Source organism: Manis javanica, chromosome 4, assembly GCF_040802235.1.
Source record: "Manis javanica isolate MJ-LG chromosome 4, MJ_LKY, whole genome shotgun sequence".
NCBI classification, from domain to species: Eukaryota; Metazoa; Chordata; class Mammalia; order Pholidota; family Manidae; genus Manis; species Manis javanica.
The window spans coordinates 129,053,666-129,068,166 of record NC_133159.1 but is presented as its reverse complement, the minus strand read 5'-3'; the positions used below and the strand labels follow the sequence as shown (position 1 = coordinate 129,068,166).

General features: G+C 46.8%; 3 protein-coding genes across 5 annotated transcripts; 2 read left to right on the top strand and 1 right to left on the bottom strand.

The window, feature by feature from the left end:
- The first annotated feature begins 58 nt into the window (after positions 1–58).
- TMEM88 (transmembrane protein 88) lies at positions 59–1,137 on the top strand. Of its 2 annotated transcripts, none has more exons than XM_017639845.3 (2): positions 59–351; positions 499–1,137. In XM_017639845.3, exons 1-2 carry the CDS (start codon positions 142–144, stop codon positions 751–753), a joined length of 465 nt encoding a protein of 154 aa, XP_017495334.1. In that variant the 5' UTR covers positions 59–141; the 3' UTR covers positions 754–1,137. The 2 variants fall into 2 exon arrangements, with proteins under 2 accessions (XP_017495334.1, XP_017495332.1); XM_017639843.3 differs by having other exon boundaries at positions 67–351; positions 484–1,137.
- A 615-nt stretch (positions 1,138–1,752) lies between these two features.
- On the bottom strand, positions 1,753–2,632 carry NAA38 (N-alpha-acetyltransferase 38, NatC auxiliary subunit). The gene is made up of 3 exons (XM_017639850.1): positions 2,444–2,632; positions 2,070–2,253; positions 1,753–1,915 (listed from the first exon to the last, which is right to left on the bottom strand). The coding sequence occupies exons 1-3, from the start codon at positions 2,522–2,524 to the stop codon at positions 1,803–1,805; spliced, it is 378 nt and encodes a 125-aa protein (XP_017495339.1). The 5' UTR covers positions 2,525–2,632; the 3' UTR covers positions 1,753–1,802.
- Positions 2,581–7,838, top strand: CYB5D1 (cytochrome b5 domain containing 1). Of its 2 annotated transcripts, XM_017639849.3 has the most exons (5): positions 2,581–2,716; positions 2,908–3,314; positions 3,407–3,483; positions 3,607–3,825; positions 4,404–6,997. In XM_017639849.3, exons 2-5 carry the CDS (start codon positions 3,155–3,157, stop codon positions 4,632–4,634), a joined length of 687 nt encoding a protein of 228 aa, XP_017495338.1. In that variant the 5' UTR covers positions 2,581–2,716; positions 2,908–3,154; the 3' UTR covers positions 4,635–6,997. The 2 variants fall into 2 exon arrangements, with proteins under 2 accessions (XP_017495338.1, XP_073090985.1); XM_073234884.1 differs by lacking the exon at positions 4,404–6,997 and adding an exon at positions 7,708–7,838 and having other exon boundaries at positions 2,688–3,314.
- Positions 7,839–14,501: the final 6,663 nt, after the last annotated feature.

Genomic DNA, 14,501 nt, shown 5'->3' with positions numbered 1-14,501 from the left:
GCTCCTCGGTATGGGGGGGGGGGTGCCTAATCCTGTAGCCGCATTCCAGGATAAAGGGGGTGGGGAGAGGCTGGGCCGGGGGAGGGGCAGGAAAGAGGGCTATAAGGGCCGCAGCCCTGGCGGGCGGGAGCCAGGCGGGCCATGGCGGATGTCCCCGGGGCACAGCGACCCGTTCCCGGCGGCGGCTCCGAACCCCGGGACCCCCTGGACTGCTGGGCCTGCGCTGTGTTGGTCACGGCTCAGAATCTGCTGGTGGCTGCCTTCAATCTTCTACTGCTGGCGCTGGTGTTGGGAACCATCCTGCTACCCGCTGTCACCATGCTAGGCTTCGGCTTCCTCTGCCACTCCCAGGTGAGCGTGCACCCCGGGGTTTGCTGTAAGTGCGGGCGTATGTGGGGCCCGTGGCGGCGGTGTCTACGGGCCACAACTTCTCCCCGCCTGGGCTGTTCGGCTTGGGCCTGACGCCTCTTTCTCCTTACACAGTTCCTGCGTTCCCAGGCACCCCCTTGCACCGCGCACCTTCGGGACCCGGGCTTCACCGCCCTCCTGGTCACCGGATTCCTGCTCCTCGTACCGCTGCTCGTACTTGCCCTGGCCAGCTACCGCCGTCTCTGTCTACGCCTCCGCCTGGCCGATTGCCTCGTGCCCTACAGCCGAGCCCTCTATCGGCGCCGGCGCGCCCCGCAGCCGCGGCAAACCCGGGCATCACCAGGCTCCCAGGCCGTTTCCACATCAGGAAAGGTCTGGGTCTGAGGACCCTCGAGTCGAGAACAATCCTGAGGACCGTCTTCCTTCCCAGTTGGCCCAAGACCTGAAGCCTAGGGTCTCCCGACCTACTCTACCCCAATCCCTGCCTAAGCAGGGTCCTAGCAGCCCCACGGGGAACAGCAGCAGCTGTGGACCCGATGCTGGTGAAAATTCGCCATAACGTGGGAAATTCACTTTCCTTTCACTACCCACCTTTGAATGCTGAACATCTGGGCTGGACCCTGCATACTACTCCCCACTGTGAATAGGACAGCTGAACTCTCATGTCCTCCTTTTCTGGTGCAGCACCTCTAATATTTACGGGCCAGGGAGAGGCAAGATTGGAGGGAAAGAAATGATCACACATTAATAAAGAATTAACGAACTGAATGCGCTCCTGGGACCCTGTGAACAGAGAGCGACGGCACAAATACGGTCAACCCTGCCCTGTGCCTAGGAGCAGGAAATAACGTGGGGACGGGGGTGTGGGTGGCTCAAATGCACAAACGAGAGCATCCTTCAGTCTCCCGGCCTTCCCTTATCTCATTAACCTGTTCTTCCTGACCAGACCCCAGAGCTCCATCCCTGACCCCAAAGTCACGTCCCCATCAATAGAGTGGAGGGGGCCCAACCTCTGTCGCCTGCCCTGTTCCCCTTGGGGACTTAAGCCCGTTCTCTGACCCCAGCTTAGAGGAACTTGGTGTTGCCAGGCCGGGGAGGGAAACAATGGGCCTTCCGGAGCAGGATGACACCCCCTCCAGCCACAGTTCTGAAGCAGCAGCGTGGGAGGGAAGGTGGAGGGGCCTACCCTGGGGCCGGTTGGTTCATAGCTCCGCCTGTCCCCCATTCCCACTCCTGAGAACCTAAGGGAAAGTTTGGCACCCCTGGACATCCAAGTTGGGAAGGAGGGTTGAGAGCTCACGACCTCAAATTAAACCTCCTATACCAGAAGTGGGGTGTGAAATCCCTGCCCCAGCACCCCAGCTACACTCAGACACAGGCCACTTCAGGTACAGGTTTAATGAAGTCTGAAAGGCATACATGAGCGATTGTGTTCAGAGATAGGGAGGCCCCGCCAGGCTCTCTCTTTGCACCTCAATAGAAACGATGTGGTGGCCGGGTACCATGGCCAGGCCCAGCACACGGGGTTCCCCGGCAGAGAAGGAATCTGAAAGAAGGATCAGAGCATCAGGGAGGCAGGCCAAGGTCGGTACCGCCCCTTATGAGCCGTGACTTCTAGCCCTAGAAAATAAGGGGTGCAGCCAGGCACTTGAGAGGAAACGCCGCATGCCCAGGCGGGTGTGCATTCCCCGGGCACTGACCCGACGGCTTGAGGAACTCCTGCGCCGAACCCAGGATAACATTGCAGTCGCGGTCGGTGCAGAGGAAGCAACCGACCAATGTCCGTCCATCTGTCATGCGAATGCGCATTGTCTTGTTGAGCAGCGCCTCCAGCTGCTGCCGGGGCCGCGCAGCCGGTGAGTCCTCGCGCTCCCCGTCTGAGTCCTGAGCGGGGCGGGACAAGCGCTAAGACCGCGCCGCCCCGGCTGCTGCCCACCCGCGGAACCACAGCTCCCGACAGCCCGCGGGGCACTCCCAAGAAGCCCAGAGGCTGCTGGGAGCTGCAGTTGCCCCTCGGTGCCCCCATCTTGCTCCCCGATTGCCCTTCAATCCCAGAACCCGAGCCCGCGCTAACCCCAGTGCTGGAGCTGCTTTGACGCCGACTACAACAGCCGTTCTCCTCTCGTAGTAGCATGGTTGGTCCAGCTCCAGCCATTTGCCCCGGGGCCTTCAACTTCCTAAGAACCTTTCGGGACCGGTGTTCTGAGATCTCGCGATCGCTCCGACTTCTTTTCTTTCGCGAGATCACCTCTCTCCTCCTAGTCTCCTCGGCAACTGCAGAGATCTCGCGAGCTTCTACTTCTTCAGTGCCGTGGCTTACTGAGGACTAATTCGCGGATATCTTAAGGTATCGCGAGAAATTTTAACTGTCCAATTTATTACACACCCTGTAAGAGCCCTGAAAGTTAGCGAGAGTGACTCCATAATCGCATTCTCCCCCCTTGTTTTACTGCCTTGCAAGACACTCTGTCCTAAATATACTCTGTAGCCCAGGCAACTTTGAATTAAAACCTTTCGCTTTTTCCCGGAATTCCTTAGGACGCAATTCAATTTCTTGAAGGCCGGACTCAAGACTACGTTTCCCGTGAGCACGTAACAGCACACACCCCTCGTCGCCCATATACTGTTTGAGTTCAGTGGACGGTGGCCGAAAAGGACAATGGTTTCCATGTCAGCGGATCAACGCGCTGGCCTTAGCTCCAGGACGAGGGAGGATGCGGTACTGACTGCATCCTGAGGAGCAAGTAAGCCACTAAAGGAGCCTGTGACTCAGAGAGCAAGAAACATGCCGCTCCGGGACCTAGCGGCCGGGCCAGACTTTGAATTTTTCCAGCGTCGCTATTTTACGCCGGCCGAGGTCGCCCAACACAACCTGCCAGAAGACCTCTGGGTGTCTTACCTGGGATATGTATACGACCTAACACCGTTGGCACAGGAGTACAAAGGTAAGGGCCAAACTTTGGGCCAGGGACAGGGTGTGTGTTGGGAGTGCCTGGTTCTTGAGTGGCCTGCACTGACAGCGGCTGCTGCTTCCCAGGAGACCTGCTGCTGAAACCCATCTTGGAAGTTGCGGGCCAGGACATCAGCCACTGGTTTGATCCAAAGACGAGAGACGTGAGTTCTCCTGGAACCTGGAGTCCGGGGGAGAGGCACTGGAGAGCGGGGATGGGGAGGAAAAGCAGGGACTAGCCAGAGTCCGAGATGGTGACTGCCCCTCCCCGAAATTCTGCTTTAAAGATCCGCAAGCGCATAGATACGTTGACCGGTTGCCTAAGATACCGCACCCCCTGCGGCCGCTTTCTGCACGTCCCGCCTCAACTGCCCCGCTCGGACTGGGCCAATGATTTCGGGAAGCCCTGGTGGCAGGGGTCGCGTTACGAGGTGGGGAGGCTGTCGGCCAAGACCCGGAACATCCGCATCATTAACACGCTCACGTCGCAGGAGCACACACTGGAGGTGAGAACTGGTGTCTGGGGGACAGGTTAGAAGAAACTGGGAATTCCAACCAGTCTCCAAGCAGATCTTCAGACCATCAGCTCTCCTTTACCGATGGTAACAGTATTTCCTTCCCTTTTATGGGCAACAGAGGAAAGCAGACCACCTAGGTTGTGAGGCTGCAAATTTGAGGAGTCACGGGGTCACAGACTCCTTGCTAATAAGCCCAGGGCAGCAGTTTATGCATTTTAGTGATGGGGGTCCTTGGAAGTGCTTATATACTGTTTGAAACAGCAGCTGCAATTGGACTCTTATTGTGTACTTTATTGTGGGGGTGAGATGAGGGGGCCGTGACTTTGAACCTTTAGAAGGCCATCTGTTCATTAGAAGTGGCTGCCATAAAGACAGGTAGGACTTTGGGGCCATTCATTGCATGCTGGAGCTCTAACTTCATTTTGACTGTGGAGTACCTGAAGCTGCTACCTGCATGGGAGGCACTTTGATCCCAGTTCTATCATCTTTTGGGCTCCTGGCCTTTGCTTGGGGTTTGTGTGTGTTCCATCCAGAATTCTGGGGGTGGGTGCTTTCCTGTTCTGCAGGTGGGGGCCCTGGAATCAATGTGGGAAATCCTACACCGCTATCTCCCCTATAACGCACATGCTGCCAGCTATACATGGAAATACGAAGGGAAGAACCTTAATATGGATTATACTCTGGAAGAGAATGGGATCCTGGATGAGGAGGAAGAAATGGACTATCTCAATATGGATGGTACACTCTACATACCTGCAATACTGCTCTACTTCAATGATGACCTCACAGAGCTATAGGAAAGCAGATGTATACTCATGTAGACTCAAGACATATTTTGTGTTTGGCTGTTTGTACCCTGTAGTAAAAGAAGTGGGATGGGCTGGACTTAGACCAGAGGGGTGGATGCCTGGACTTAGACCTCCATTCCATTCTGGGGAGTGGCCTGTGGTGCTGATACCCTTCTGAAGTGTAAAGGTCCTCTTTCCCAGGTCCATTATAATTTGCTCTGAGAAAATCAGGGAGAATGCTAGAAGTGAATTAGTTTCAGGAATGATACAAAAAGACAATTATCCTGGATTAAGGAGATGTAGAAGAGGATAGTCAGGCAGAACTTTTTGATAGTAAGAGAAAGAGAAGTCCTACACAGGGATGAGGGAAAGAAGAACATTTTTTTGGCAATGATGGAAATGGATGGCTGCAGGAAATGGGATTTACAAAGAAATAGGAAATGTCTATCACTGGCCATACACAACCAGCTTATCTCCCTTCTGAATAGCATTTGGCAGCTGAAGCCTAAGGGGGAAGAAAGGAGGTGAACGGTTACTAGGTAATTCAGACTAGATATTATGCTACATGCTTTAACAAAACTACTCTATAAGATGGGTGCCATTACCACTATTTTACAGACAATTCTTTCGAAGCTTAGCAAGATTTAATAGCACAAAAGCACACTAGTTAGTAACCAGGATGCAAACCCCAGTCTGTCCAATTTCAAAGTCCATGTTCTTTTCAATGTAAAGGGAATATCTTAATGTCCCAGGTTCAGTGGGCATCTGTAGGCCTATTGTATAGTCAGGCATTTTTCTGCAGTTATGTATTTGCATGGGAGTTAGCAAAGTTTTGCAGCTGCAGAGTGGAGGCAGAGAAGGCTGAGTGTCAGCTGAGCAATAGTTATTGGGGCTACTTCCTGCTGAATTTCATAGCAAAATTTTTCTTCTGACTTATTTTTGAGGCAAAGAGATGGTATAAATGGACTCCAGGATAAACTAGAGTATGGAAAGGGCCTTTAGATGCAGAAGCAATATTGACAATGAGCCTCTACCTCTTAGGAAGGTGAGGAAGACATGGTTGACTTTATAAGATAGTGGCTCTGCAAGAGGGAGTTTGATGGGCTAATGGAGAAAGAGGAACTAAGTAAGTCGGAAAACTCCTAAAAGACATCAACCATGGAGAGCAATTTTGGTCCCCTTCAACCTAAGCAGAGAAAGAGATGAGATTGACAGACAAGTGAACTTCCTGACAGTAGCAGGCAAAAAGAGGGGGAGAGGCTAGTGCATCTTCCTGGCAGGGGGCACCAGAGCCCAGTGCAGGAGGAAGTGACCCTGTGAGACCCTGGGTGCACACCCTGCAGAGGAGCTTTCTGAGGGACTATGAAAGGCATAGAGACATCTGTATTGGCTTCAGCAGTATCTTAACTCACTGTGAGACTGAGAGCTTCTATTCAGTCTCATGTAATGCAAGAGTCCATGAATTATCTGAATCATTTTGATGTTAATCAGCTCTGCAGTTGTTTCATGTGTGTATTGTTTACTCAGTTAAATCATAAATGATCTGAAAAGCCAAAGCTATGCTGTTGCTCTAGCACCAGCCTCAGGGCCTGAGGCTGTGAGATCTGCTCAAGCCTGTCTCTTCTTCAGTCTCCTACTTCAGTACATTTTGCCAGAAACATCCCACTCCTCACACACCCAGTCATTCTCTGGGTAGCTTTTATCTCCTAAATATCATTGGAACCCATCTTCCTCTCTCCTAGCTATCTAATCATCTCCTGTCTAGACCGCTGTAGGAACCTCCTAACCAGTCTTCCCATTTCCACTTCTGTCTGCCACACACAGCAGTCAGAGCAAGCTCTGAAAAACAAACCTAAACATCTGACTTTCCTGCTTCACATTCTTCAGTGGTTCCAGTTGCTTTGGGAATAAAGTCCTAAATTCAAAGACCTTGCATAAAGCAGCCTCTGTCTACCTCGAGTATATCATCTGGCATGACTGTTCTTTGTACCCTGTTCCAGCCATACTGGCTGGCTTTAGGTTCATGCAATGTCTTCTTGACTTAGAGCCATCACACAGACTGTTCTGTTTGTTCCATTTCCTACCCAGTTGATCCTAAATGTTTCTTCCTTGGGGAAACCTTTTCTGATTTCTCCATGTAGGTCAAGACTTTCTGCTAAATCTTCTCTTAGCACCATGCATATTTCAGAGTACTTAACTACAATTTAAGTTTTAAAATTATACATGTAATTGACTGTTTGCTAGATTGTAAGCTCAAGAGAGCAGAGAGCATCTGTATCTTGTTCACTGCTGTATTCCCAGTTGTGCACATAATTGGGCACATAGTTGCTGCTCAATAAATTTTGATTGAATACACTCATATGTTAAGTGAATTAATCTGTCTCTAATAACTAGTGGATAGAATATTGTGTCCTGAGAGGCAAGGTGGGACCAAGTAGGATGTCAGACTTCTGTGCTATAATCTCCATCCATGTTTCTCTTTCCTTGCTCCCCATAGATCCAAGACCAAATATCACTCCATAGAGCTGCTTCACAATATTTTGGGGGCAATCTACCTGTCATTTCCCCCATTTGGCCACCAGGTGGCTGCAAATGCCTAGTGAGTCAGGGATGGGGACTGGAGGAGAGAAAACACTTCAGTTCTAGGGAAGTTAGGACTAAAGGTGGCCTGTAGAAATGTATAGGTGGGAGGGAAGGATCAGAAAAAATGAGAAACCACAAGGCCACTATTCTATTAGCATCAGGGTTTTTCCTGTTTTTAATTTTGCTTACAAGCACATGCCAGGATAGGAGTATAGTTTGAGAAATAAAACTCATGGGATAGCACAAGTTAGGTGAGTGTGTATGAAGTAAGGCACAGAGCTGTGGAAGGAATAGACTACAAATTTATTTTATTAATGCTTACTGACTTTTTTTGTTATTGTTGTATAAAGCTCTCCATAAGGCATTACCTTGTTCTCTAAATACCCAAGACTGGATATTTGCATGAGTAGTATGTAAATGCCTCAGTTGAAACCAGGAAAGTAAACAGATGTGAATGTAGGGTCCAAGCCCTCTTGTGATGATCTTTTTCGTTTTCGAGGGAGATGGTGTGGTGGCTGGAATACTAAAAGGAAAGCTGCCTGTCTTCAGTAAACTACAAGAGACTTCAAAGGACTCAACTGGCAAATATTTCCTATAAGCCTCATTTCCTACATGCACACGTCACTGAGGGCAATAAAGAGGCATATGTTCTTTGCAGGGAGCTTGCCTGCTCAATGGGATAAAGCACACATGCATGAAAAGGTAAATGAATAGTACATTATATATAGAGAGAACCAAATTATGGTATAGAAAGAGTTTCCTCTCATGGCAAATCCCAGGTGGATTCTTAATCTGGACCTCCAGAAATGATTTCTAAATATGTGTGTTGGGGGGGTAGATGTGTACTCTTTTGAAGAAAGGTCTATAATTTCTGTTGGTCTCAAAACAGCCCAGCTTCTGCCCCTGAAAGAGTACACCCACGTAAACACGCTCACACTTTGATAATTTAAAGACCCTCAAATTTAAAATATCAAAGATGATAATACAGTATGGTCCTAGGATTCCTGACACCTACCTCAATAGTCTATCTTGATGTTACAGCTGTGTTCCCATAGTAGCAATTCCTAAAGCTTTAACCCTTGGAGCTAAGTTTATGACTAGCAAATACTGATCTAGGTGTACCCTGGAGCTGAGGGAGGGATCTATCATTTGGGCTTGGGATAACATCCAAGTCTATAGGTTAATGCACCTAGCCCCCACAGCTGAATTTAAGTAAACCACAGAGATGTGTTGATATTTAGACAACAGCCACTTTAGGGTGGATCAGCAAGAGCACGTGGAGGTTTAGTTGTAGAGAAAGCAGACAATTTGAAACCTGAATGATCTTGAAAGTCAAGGCATTCAAAATACAACCAGATATGCAGCACAAGTACTGGTATTGTAGAAACATGGGAAACACTTAAAAAGCTAGTGAATGACTTAGTGAAGTGAGACCTTTAAAATGGAGTTAGAGGTAAAAAAGTTGAGATGAGGAACAAGATGGTAGAGAGATTGTTAGAATTAAGTCTTACTGGGAGTGGCTCAGTTCCTGCTCTTTGGGAGCTTAATGTTTAATGGGAACTTGGGAATCCAGCTTCAAACGTCTGACTTAATCCTCTCTGTATCCCCAACAGCCATACACTGCCAGGCATAGAGTGGTAGTAAATATGTTTGTTTCAGGAATGAATGGTACATTGTAAACCCACTATTTGAAATGTGTGAACTCAGGAGGCAGGAGATAATGTGGTTGTCTCTTCTACTTGCCCACTCTCCCTATTGAAGAGAGGTGAAGATCTATGCAGATAAATTCTTCCACTCCTATAGGAGAGTAAGGAAGATGAAATATTCCCTTGTCCTTAATAGACAGCTATAGAGGTAGATATTCCTCTACCCTAGCAGGTCAGTTGAGAATGTATTTGGCTGCAAGTAATGGAAGGCTGACTTCTGGGGCTTACCTACAAAGGGTTAATTTTTCTCACATAGTAGTTTGTGGTGTAGTGACTTCACTAGCTAGGTCATCAGTGTCTCAGGGAGCACCTGTTCCTATCCTCACATGTATCACCTTCTGGCTGTTTTACTTCTAGCCTATACAGTGGGCAGGAAGCAGGAAAAGGCAAAGGAAGAAAGGGCAGTGCCTATGTCAGCAAAGACTTTCCCAGATGTGCTTAGCAGTTCTTGGACTACAACTCATTGATAGAAAGTCCGCTACACAAGGACCCTTGGCTGTGAGGGAGTCTGGGACAGTAGGTACTTTATATTGGCATCTGCAACAAAAGCAGAGTCCACTACTATGCAAGGACAGAATGGATACTGGGTAGGCACTAATGACATCTTCCACAACTAGTGTCAAAGTGCTACCCCTTCATTCATTAACCAAAACCGTTATTAAGCACTTTTTACCAGGCACTGTACCAGGTACTAGGGATACAGTAGTAGATGAGACAGGGAGGTTTCTCCTTTATTGAGACTTATACTCTGGTGGGATAAACAATAAACAAGTAAAAAAGATAATTTCAGATAGTACTAAAAGATATATATGTGTGTCTGTAAGTATACATGCATACATATATAACACACACACATATACTAAAAGTACTATAAAAAACAAAAACAGAATCACATGAAAGTGATGGTTAAATGATCCAAGGCTTGCCTGAGATCATCATAAAGATTGATCTGTACTATCTGTAGATCTGCATTTACTTGCATTAATCACTTAATCCAGACAAAACTTAAGTACTGTTTTTATCTACACTGAAAAAAGAAAAGTGAAGCACAGGGAGGTTAAGTAACTTGCCAAAGTCATACAGCATTAAGTAGCAGAGGTGGGCTTTGAACCAAGATAATCAGTCATAAGGCCACCGACTCAACCACTGAGCCGTTCCACCTTTCTGCATGACAAACATAGGATGCTGTTCCAGTTAACTAATGCTGCTTAACAAAACCATTCCAAGACTTAAGAGGCTTAAAACAACCATAATCATTAGTTTTGCTAATTGGATCTTTAATTTGGGCAGGGTTCAGTGAGGACAGCTCATTTCCACTCCAAAAGGTATCAACTGGGTGGCTTGCTGGGAGCTGGAGGATTCACTTTCAAAACAACTCCTTCACACGGGTGACAAACTGATACTGGCTATTGGTTCTTTTCCATGTGGGCCTCAAAACACGGCAACACAGTGGCTGGGTTCCAAGAGCAAGTATTCCAAGAGAACCAGGAAGAACCTGAGTCATCTTTCATGACCAAGCCTCAAATCCAAGGGGAAGGAATTAGACCTCACTTTTCAGTGGGAAGAGTATTAAAAAATTACACTGTAGTAAGAACATGATATAAGGTTTACTGTGGTCACTGTTAGAAAATACAGTCAACTACAGATACATTAGAGGCAAAAAAGGGGGTAGAGAGGTGGTCTCTGAAGGGCTGTGTTGGGAGGGGAGTGTTGATACTTGTGCTGAGCCCTTCTTGAAAACCTAAGTTGGAATCCTGGCCCCATCAACTCATTAATGTAATACTGAATATCTGCTATGTGTCAGCCGCAGTGCTGGACTCTGTTGAGACACTAATAAGCCACAACTTCCACCCTCAAGGAGCTTACAAATTAGCAGGCAATTAGAGAAGTTTCAGTCTCTTGTCCTCTTGCTTCTGCTTGTACACAGCAGCCAAGTTACCCTGTTGAAAGTCTTTGAAGGCTCCCTATTCCTCTTAAAGGATTTAGGAAACCCTTACCATTGTCCACAAGGCCCTGCATGACTTGGCTCTTCCAGTCTCTCTTTTGTCTCTCAGGTTGGCCTTTCAGTTTCTAAAACTTCCCCAAGCTCCCTTATGTCTGAGCCTTCTCACATGCTGTTCCATTGCATGGAACACTCCACTCTCCACCCATTTGGCCAACTCCTGCTCTGCAAGTCTCCGCTTAAATGTCACTTTCTCAGAGAACTCTACCCTGATCCCTTCAATTATGTCAAACCTTTTGCCATACCCTCTCAGGTTGCCCTGAAACATCATAATTACAGTTACTCAGTGTAATTCGTTGTTTGATGTCCCTCTTCTCCCTTTTTAGATTGTAAGCTCCAGGAGGGTTGGGATCACATCTCTTACTTGCCACTGAATACCCAGCACCTAGCCCAGAGTACTCAGTATTTGTAAAATGAACAAATATAATATGACAACTGCTCCAAAAGGACTAAGTATAAAATGCCTCAGGAACACCTGAACACGGTCTAGGGAGATCGGAGAAGTGTCACCACAAGCTGAGACCCGAAGGACAAGAAGGAGGTAGCCAAGTGAAGAGAAGAAGAGGGTAAGGAGATAGAAGAGGAAAGAATGTTTCCCCCAAAGAACAAATAGCACAAATGGTTTAATGCCTGGTTTAATGCCTGTTGTCCTGAGTGAATCTTACTTTATTGTCCATATTTCACAGTTGAAGCAATGGAATCTAAAGGAAGGAGTGTACTCTGTGCATGGTTACAAAGCCAGGGCACTCCCCTCTGCAGATGGATGCCTTCTGTGACTATCCCATTCATGCCCATCAAGCTCTAACCTGGCTTCTCTCATACATTACTGTTTTGTAATGTATCAGAAGCAGATCAGAAGCAGAATAAAGTGCTGAATGTAAAGCTAAGAGGAAGTGGGAGGCCCACAGAGGGTGGGCAGTGAGAGACACTGAGGCCAGACCAGGTCATGTGAGGCTACATATGCCAGGTTACATTGTTTTTTTAATTTAAAGTTAATTCACACACTATAAAATTCATACTTTTAAAGTGTACAATTCAGGGTAAAGGGTTTTATAGGGAGAATGGCATGATCAGATTTGCATTTTAAAAATGTGATTGACTACAATGTCAAGAGAGAATGGATTGGAGGGGAAAAAGTAGAGATTGGGAAACTCATGCTATTGCAGTAGTCCAGGAGGAACATGGAGGTGGCCAGGACTAAGTCAGTGGCAGTGAAGACAGAGAAGACGAACTGAAGGGAGATTTGTATGACAATTGGGAGGGAGTCTGAGGCAGAGGAAGGAGTCAAGAATGACACCCAAGTTTCTGGCCTGGGTGACTGACTGAGAGGATGGTGAGCCCACTGACTGGAAAGGGGAATGCTGGGAGAGGAACCTGCTCAGGGAGGAAGATGTGACCTAAGCCCAGGGCCTGGGAGAACAGTATTTAAGGAAGGGGAGGAGGAGAAGGAGACTCAGAGGGAAGAGCCCAGGAAAATGGTGTCTTGGAAGCCAAACAAACAGTAGTTGAGGGGAAAGAGTGATAAACAGGGTGAAGTGATGCACAGAGGTCAGTTAGAGGAGGACTTGAGTGTCCATGGATTTAGCAAACAGCAAAACAGTAATGTATGAGAGAAGCCAGGTTAGGGCTTGATGGGCATGAATGGGATAGTCACAGAAGGTATCCATCTGCAGAGGGGAGTGCCCTGGCTTTGTAACCATGCACAGAGTACACTCCTTCCTTTAGATTCCATTGCTTCAACTGTGAAATATGGACAATAAAGTAAGATTCACTCAGGACAACAGGCATTAAACCAGAACATGGTCACTCTAAATAGAAGCCATTTTACAGTGTCACTGAGAATATTAAATAAAATAAGGTATAGGAAAATGCCCAGCAATATAAAAGGTCTTTGGAACAGGCATCTCAACATTTTTTTCTTTCCCTCTCCTTGTGCTACCACTCTATTTAGCAAATGGATGCTTCCCTTGGCATTACCTGAGGTTTGGCACTACTCAGCACCCAGGTAGCTCCTGTCAGGATTAAGATTTGTAGACCCTATCTGGGACTAGCATTTGGTAGTTTCTAACCTAACAGTGTTGGTGCCTCCATGTGGAGATCTGAGTCCAGTCAAATGTGGTTTGTTCCCCATCATGCTGGAGTTGAGCTTATTTATATCAGGTAGGGGACAGCAAGGAAATGGGGCCAACTGTCAGGAGCAAGATTAACTAAAGGAAGCCCTGTGCTCCTCCAGCTTAAGGTGTTATTCACATTTAGGTGGTGAATCCTCTCACCTTGCCATCATCTTAAGTGAATCTCTCTGAAGTGAGAACTGGCTAATAGTTGACTTGATTGTTTAGACTAATAGCTACCAATTATTGAGTGCCTTATACCCATAGTTCTATGCAAGTTTACTCACTTAATCCTCATAGTACCATGTGAGGTGGGCAATAACAGCCCTGTTTTACTGATGAGGGAGCTGCCCAGGGTCACTGTTAGTAAATGTCAGAACTTGGATTCCAGGTGTGACCTTATGCCAAAGCTCAACTCTAATGGAGGGAGTGGATAACTCCCATTACTTGGCTCTGGAATACATCTTAGGTGTTACACAGTTTTGGAAAATGAATATATATAGAATACATAGACTATAATTAAAAAAATAATAATTGATTTTAATTTACTAATCATATCTAATTTAGCCTAAAATTAAAATGACTCTCAATGTCCAGAGAGCTAGATTGTGAATAGGCCCAAGAGCAGGTAGAGGGGCAAAAGGAAGCCAACTTGAGATTAGCATTTACCATGACAAATCTATAACCTGAAAGATAGTTACCCAGTCAGGCAAGATGTCAGGGTAATTCTGCTGAAACAACTAGGGCTTGACATGAGAGGGAAAGCAGGGTATTTCTATCTAGCCAGTCAACCCAAAACTATTTAAAAATTGTTAATGTTAGAAGGGAGAGAATGTTTGGTTTTTATCATTTTGTATAGGACAGTTATATTTAGTTTCCATCAGAGTGGTCAATCAAAGCAGACCTAAAAGAAACAGAGATGACAAAGACAAGGATTTGAGGCTTCTATCTTCCTCTTCTTCTTAATGTATCCCCTTCGTTTAACAAAGAGCAAAGGAAAGGATTTAGCTAAAAGCCAGAAATATAAGTATGAGCAGATGTGAGATCACAGAGGTCAAGCAAAGGCTATTTCAAGAAGGGGGTGGTTAAGACCTCAGAAATATCCTCTGAATTTAGCAACCTGAAGGTTGTTTGCAATTCAGTAAAAGCAGTTTCAATTGGAGTGGTGGAACAGGGTTGGAAAATAAGAAGGCAAGTAGATAGTTAGGGTAGATAATTCTTTCAAGAAACATGGCTGTGAATAGAGGGGTACAGTGGCAGCTAAAGGGCTCCAGAGTACTTTTATTAAGATAGGGAGATGAGAGCACACTTAAACATGGTTGAGAAGGAGCAAGTAGATCAAGAGATACAGAAGAGTTAGGGGATCACTGTTGACCATTAGTCCCTGAGAGGGTGGCGGGGGTGGAAGCCAGAGGCCAAGTGTAGGGATCAGCTTCATATAGGATAGGTAGAAGGGAGGAAAGGACAAACAAGA

Excerpts from the sequence above, each read along its gene's own strand:
- TMEM88 (XM_017639843.3), top strand. The coding sequence starts at position 142 with ATGGCGGATGTCCCCGGGGCACAGCGACCCGTTCCCGGCGGCGGCTCC. Across the intron at positions 352-483 it reads GCTTCCTCTGCCACTCCCAG|TTCCTGCGTTCCCAGGCACC; the intron begins GTGAGCGTGCAC and ends CTCCTTACACAG.
- NAA38 (XM_017639850.1), bottom strand. The coding sequence starts at position 2,524 with ATGGCTGGAGCTGGACCAACCATGCTACTACGAGAGGAGAACGGCTGT. Across the intron at positions 2,254-2,443 it reads AAAGCAGCTCCAGCACTGGG|GACTCAGACGGGGAGCGCGA; the intron begins GTTAGCGCGGGC and ends CGCCCCGCTCAG. Across the intron at positions 1,916-2,069 it reads GGAGTTCCTCAAGCCGTCGG|ATTCCTTCTCTGCCGGGGAA; the intron begins GTCAGTGCCCGG and ends TCCTTCTTTCAG.
- CYB5D1 (XM_017639849.3), top strand. The coding sequence starts at position 3,155 with ATGCCGCTCCGGGACCTAGCGGCCGGGCCAGACTTTGAATTTTTCCAG. Across the intron at positions 3,315-3,406 it reads GTTGGCACAGGAGTACAAAG|GAGACCTGCTGCTGAAACCC; the intron begins GTAAGGGCCAAA and ends GCTGCTTCCCAG. Across the intron at positions 3,484-3,606 it reads TTGATCCAAAGACGAGAGAC|ATCCGCAAGCGCATAGATAC; the intron begins GTGAGTTCTCCT and ends TCTGCTTTAAAG.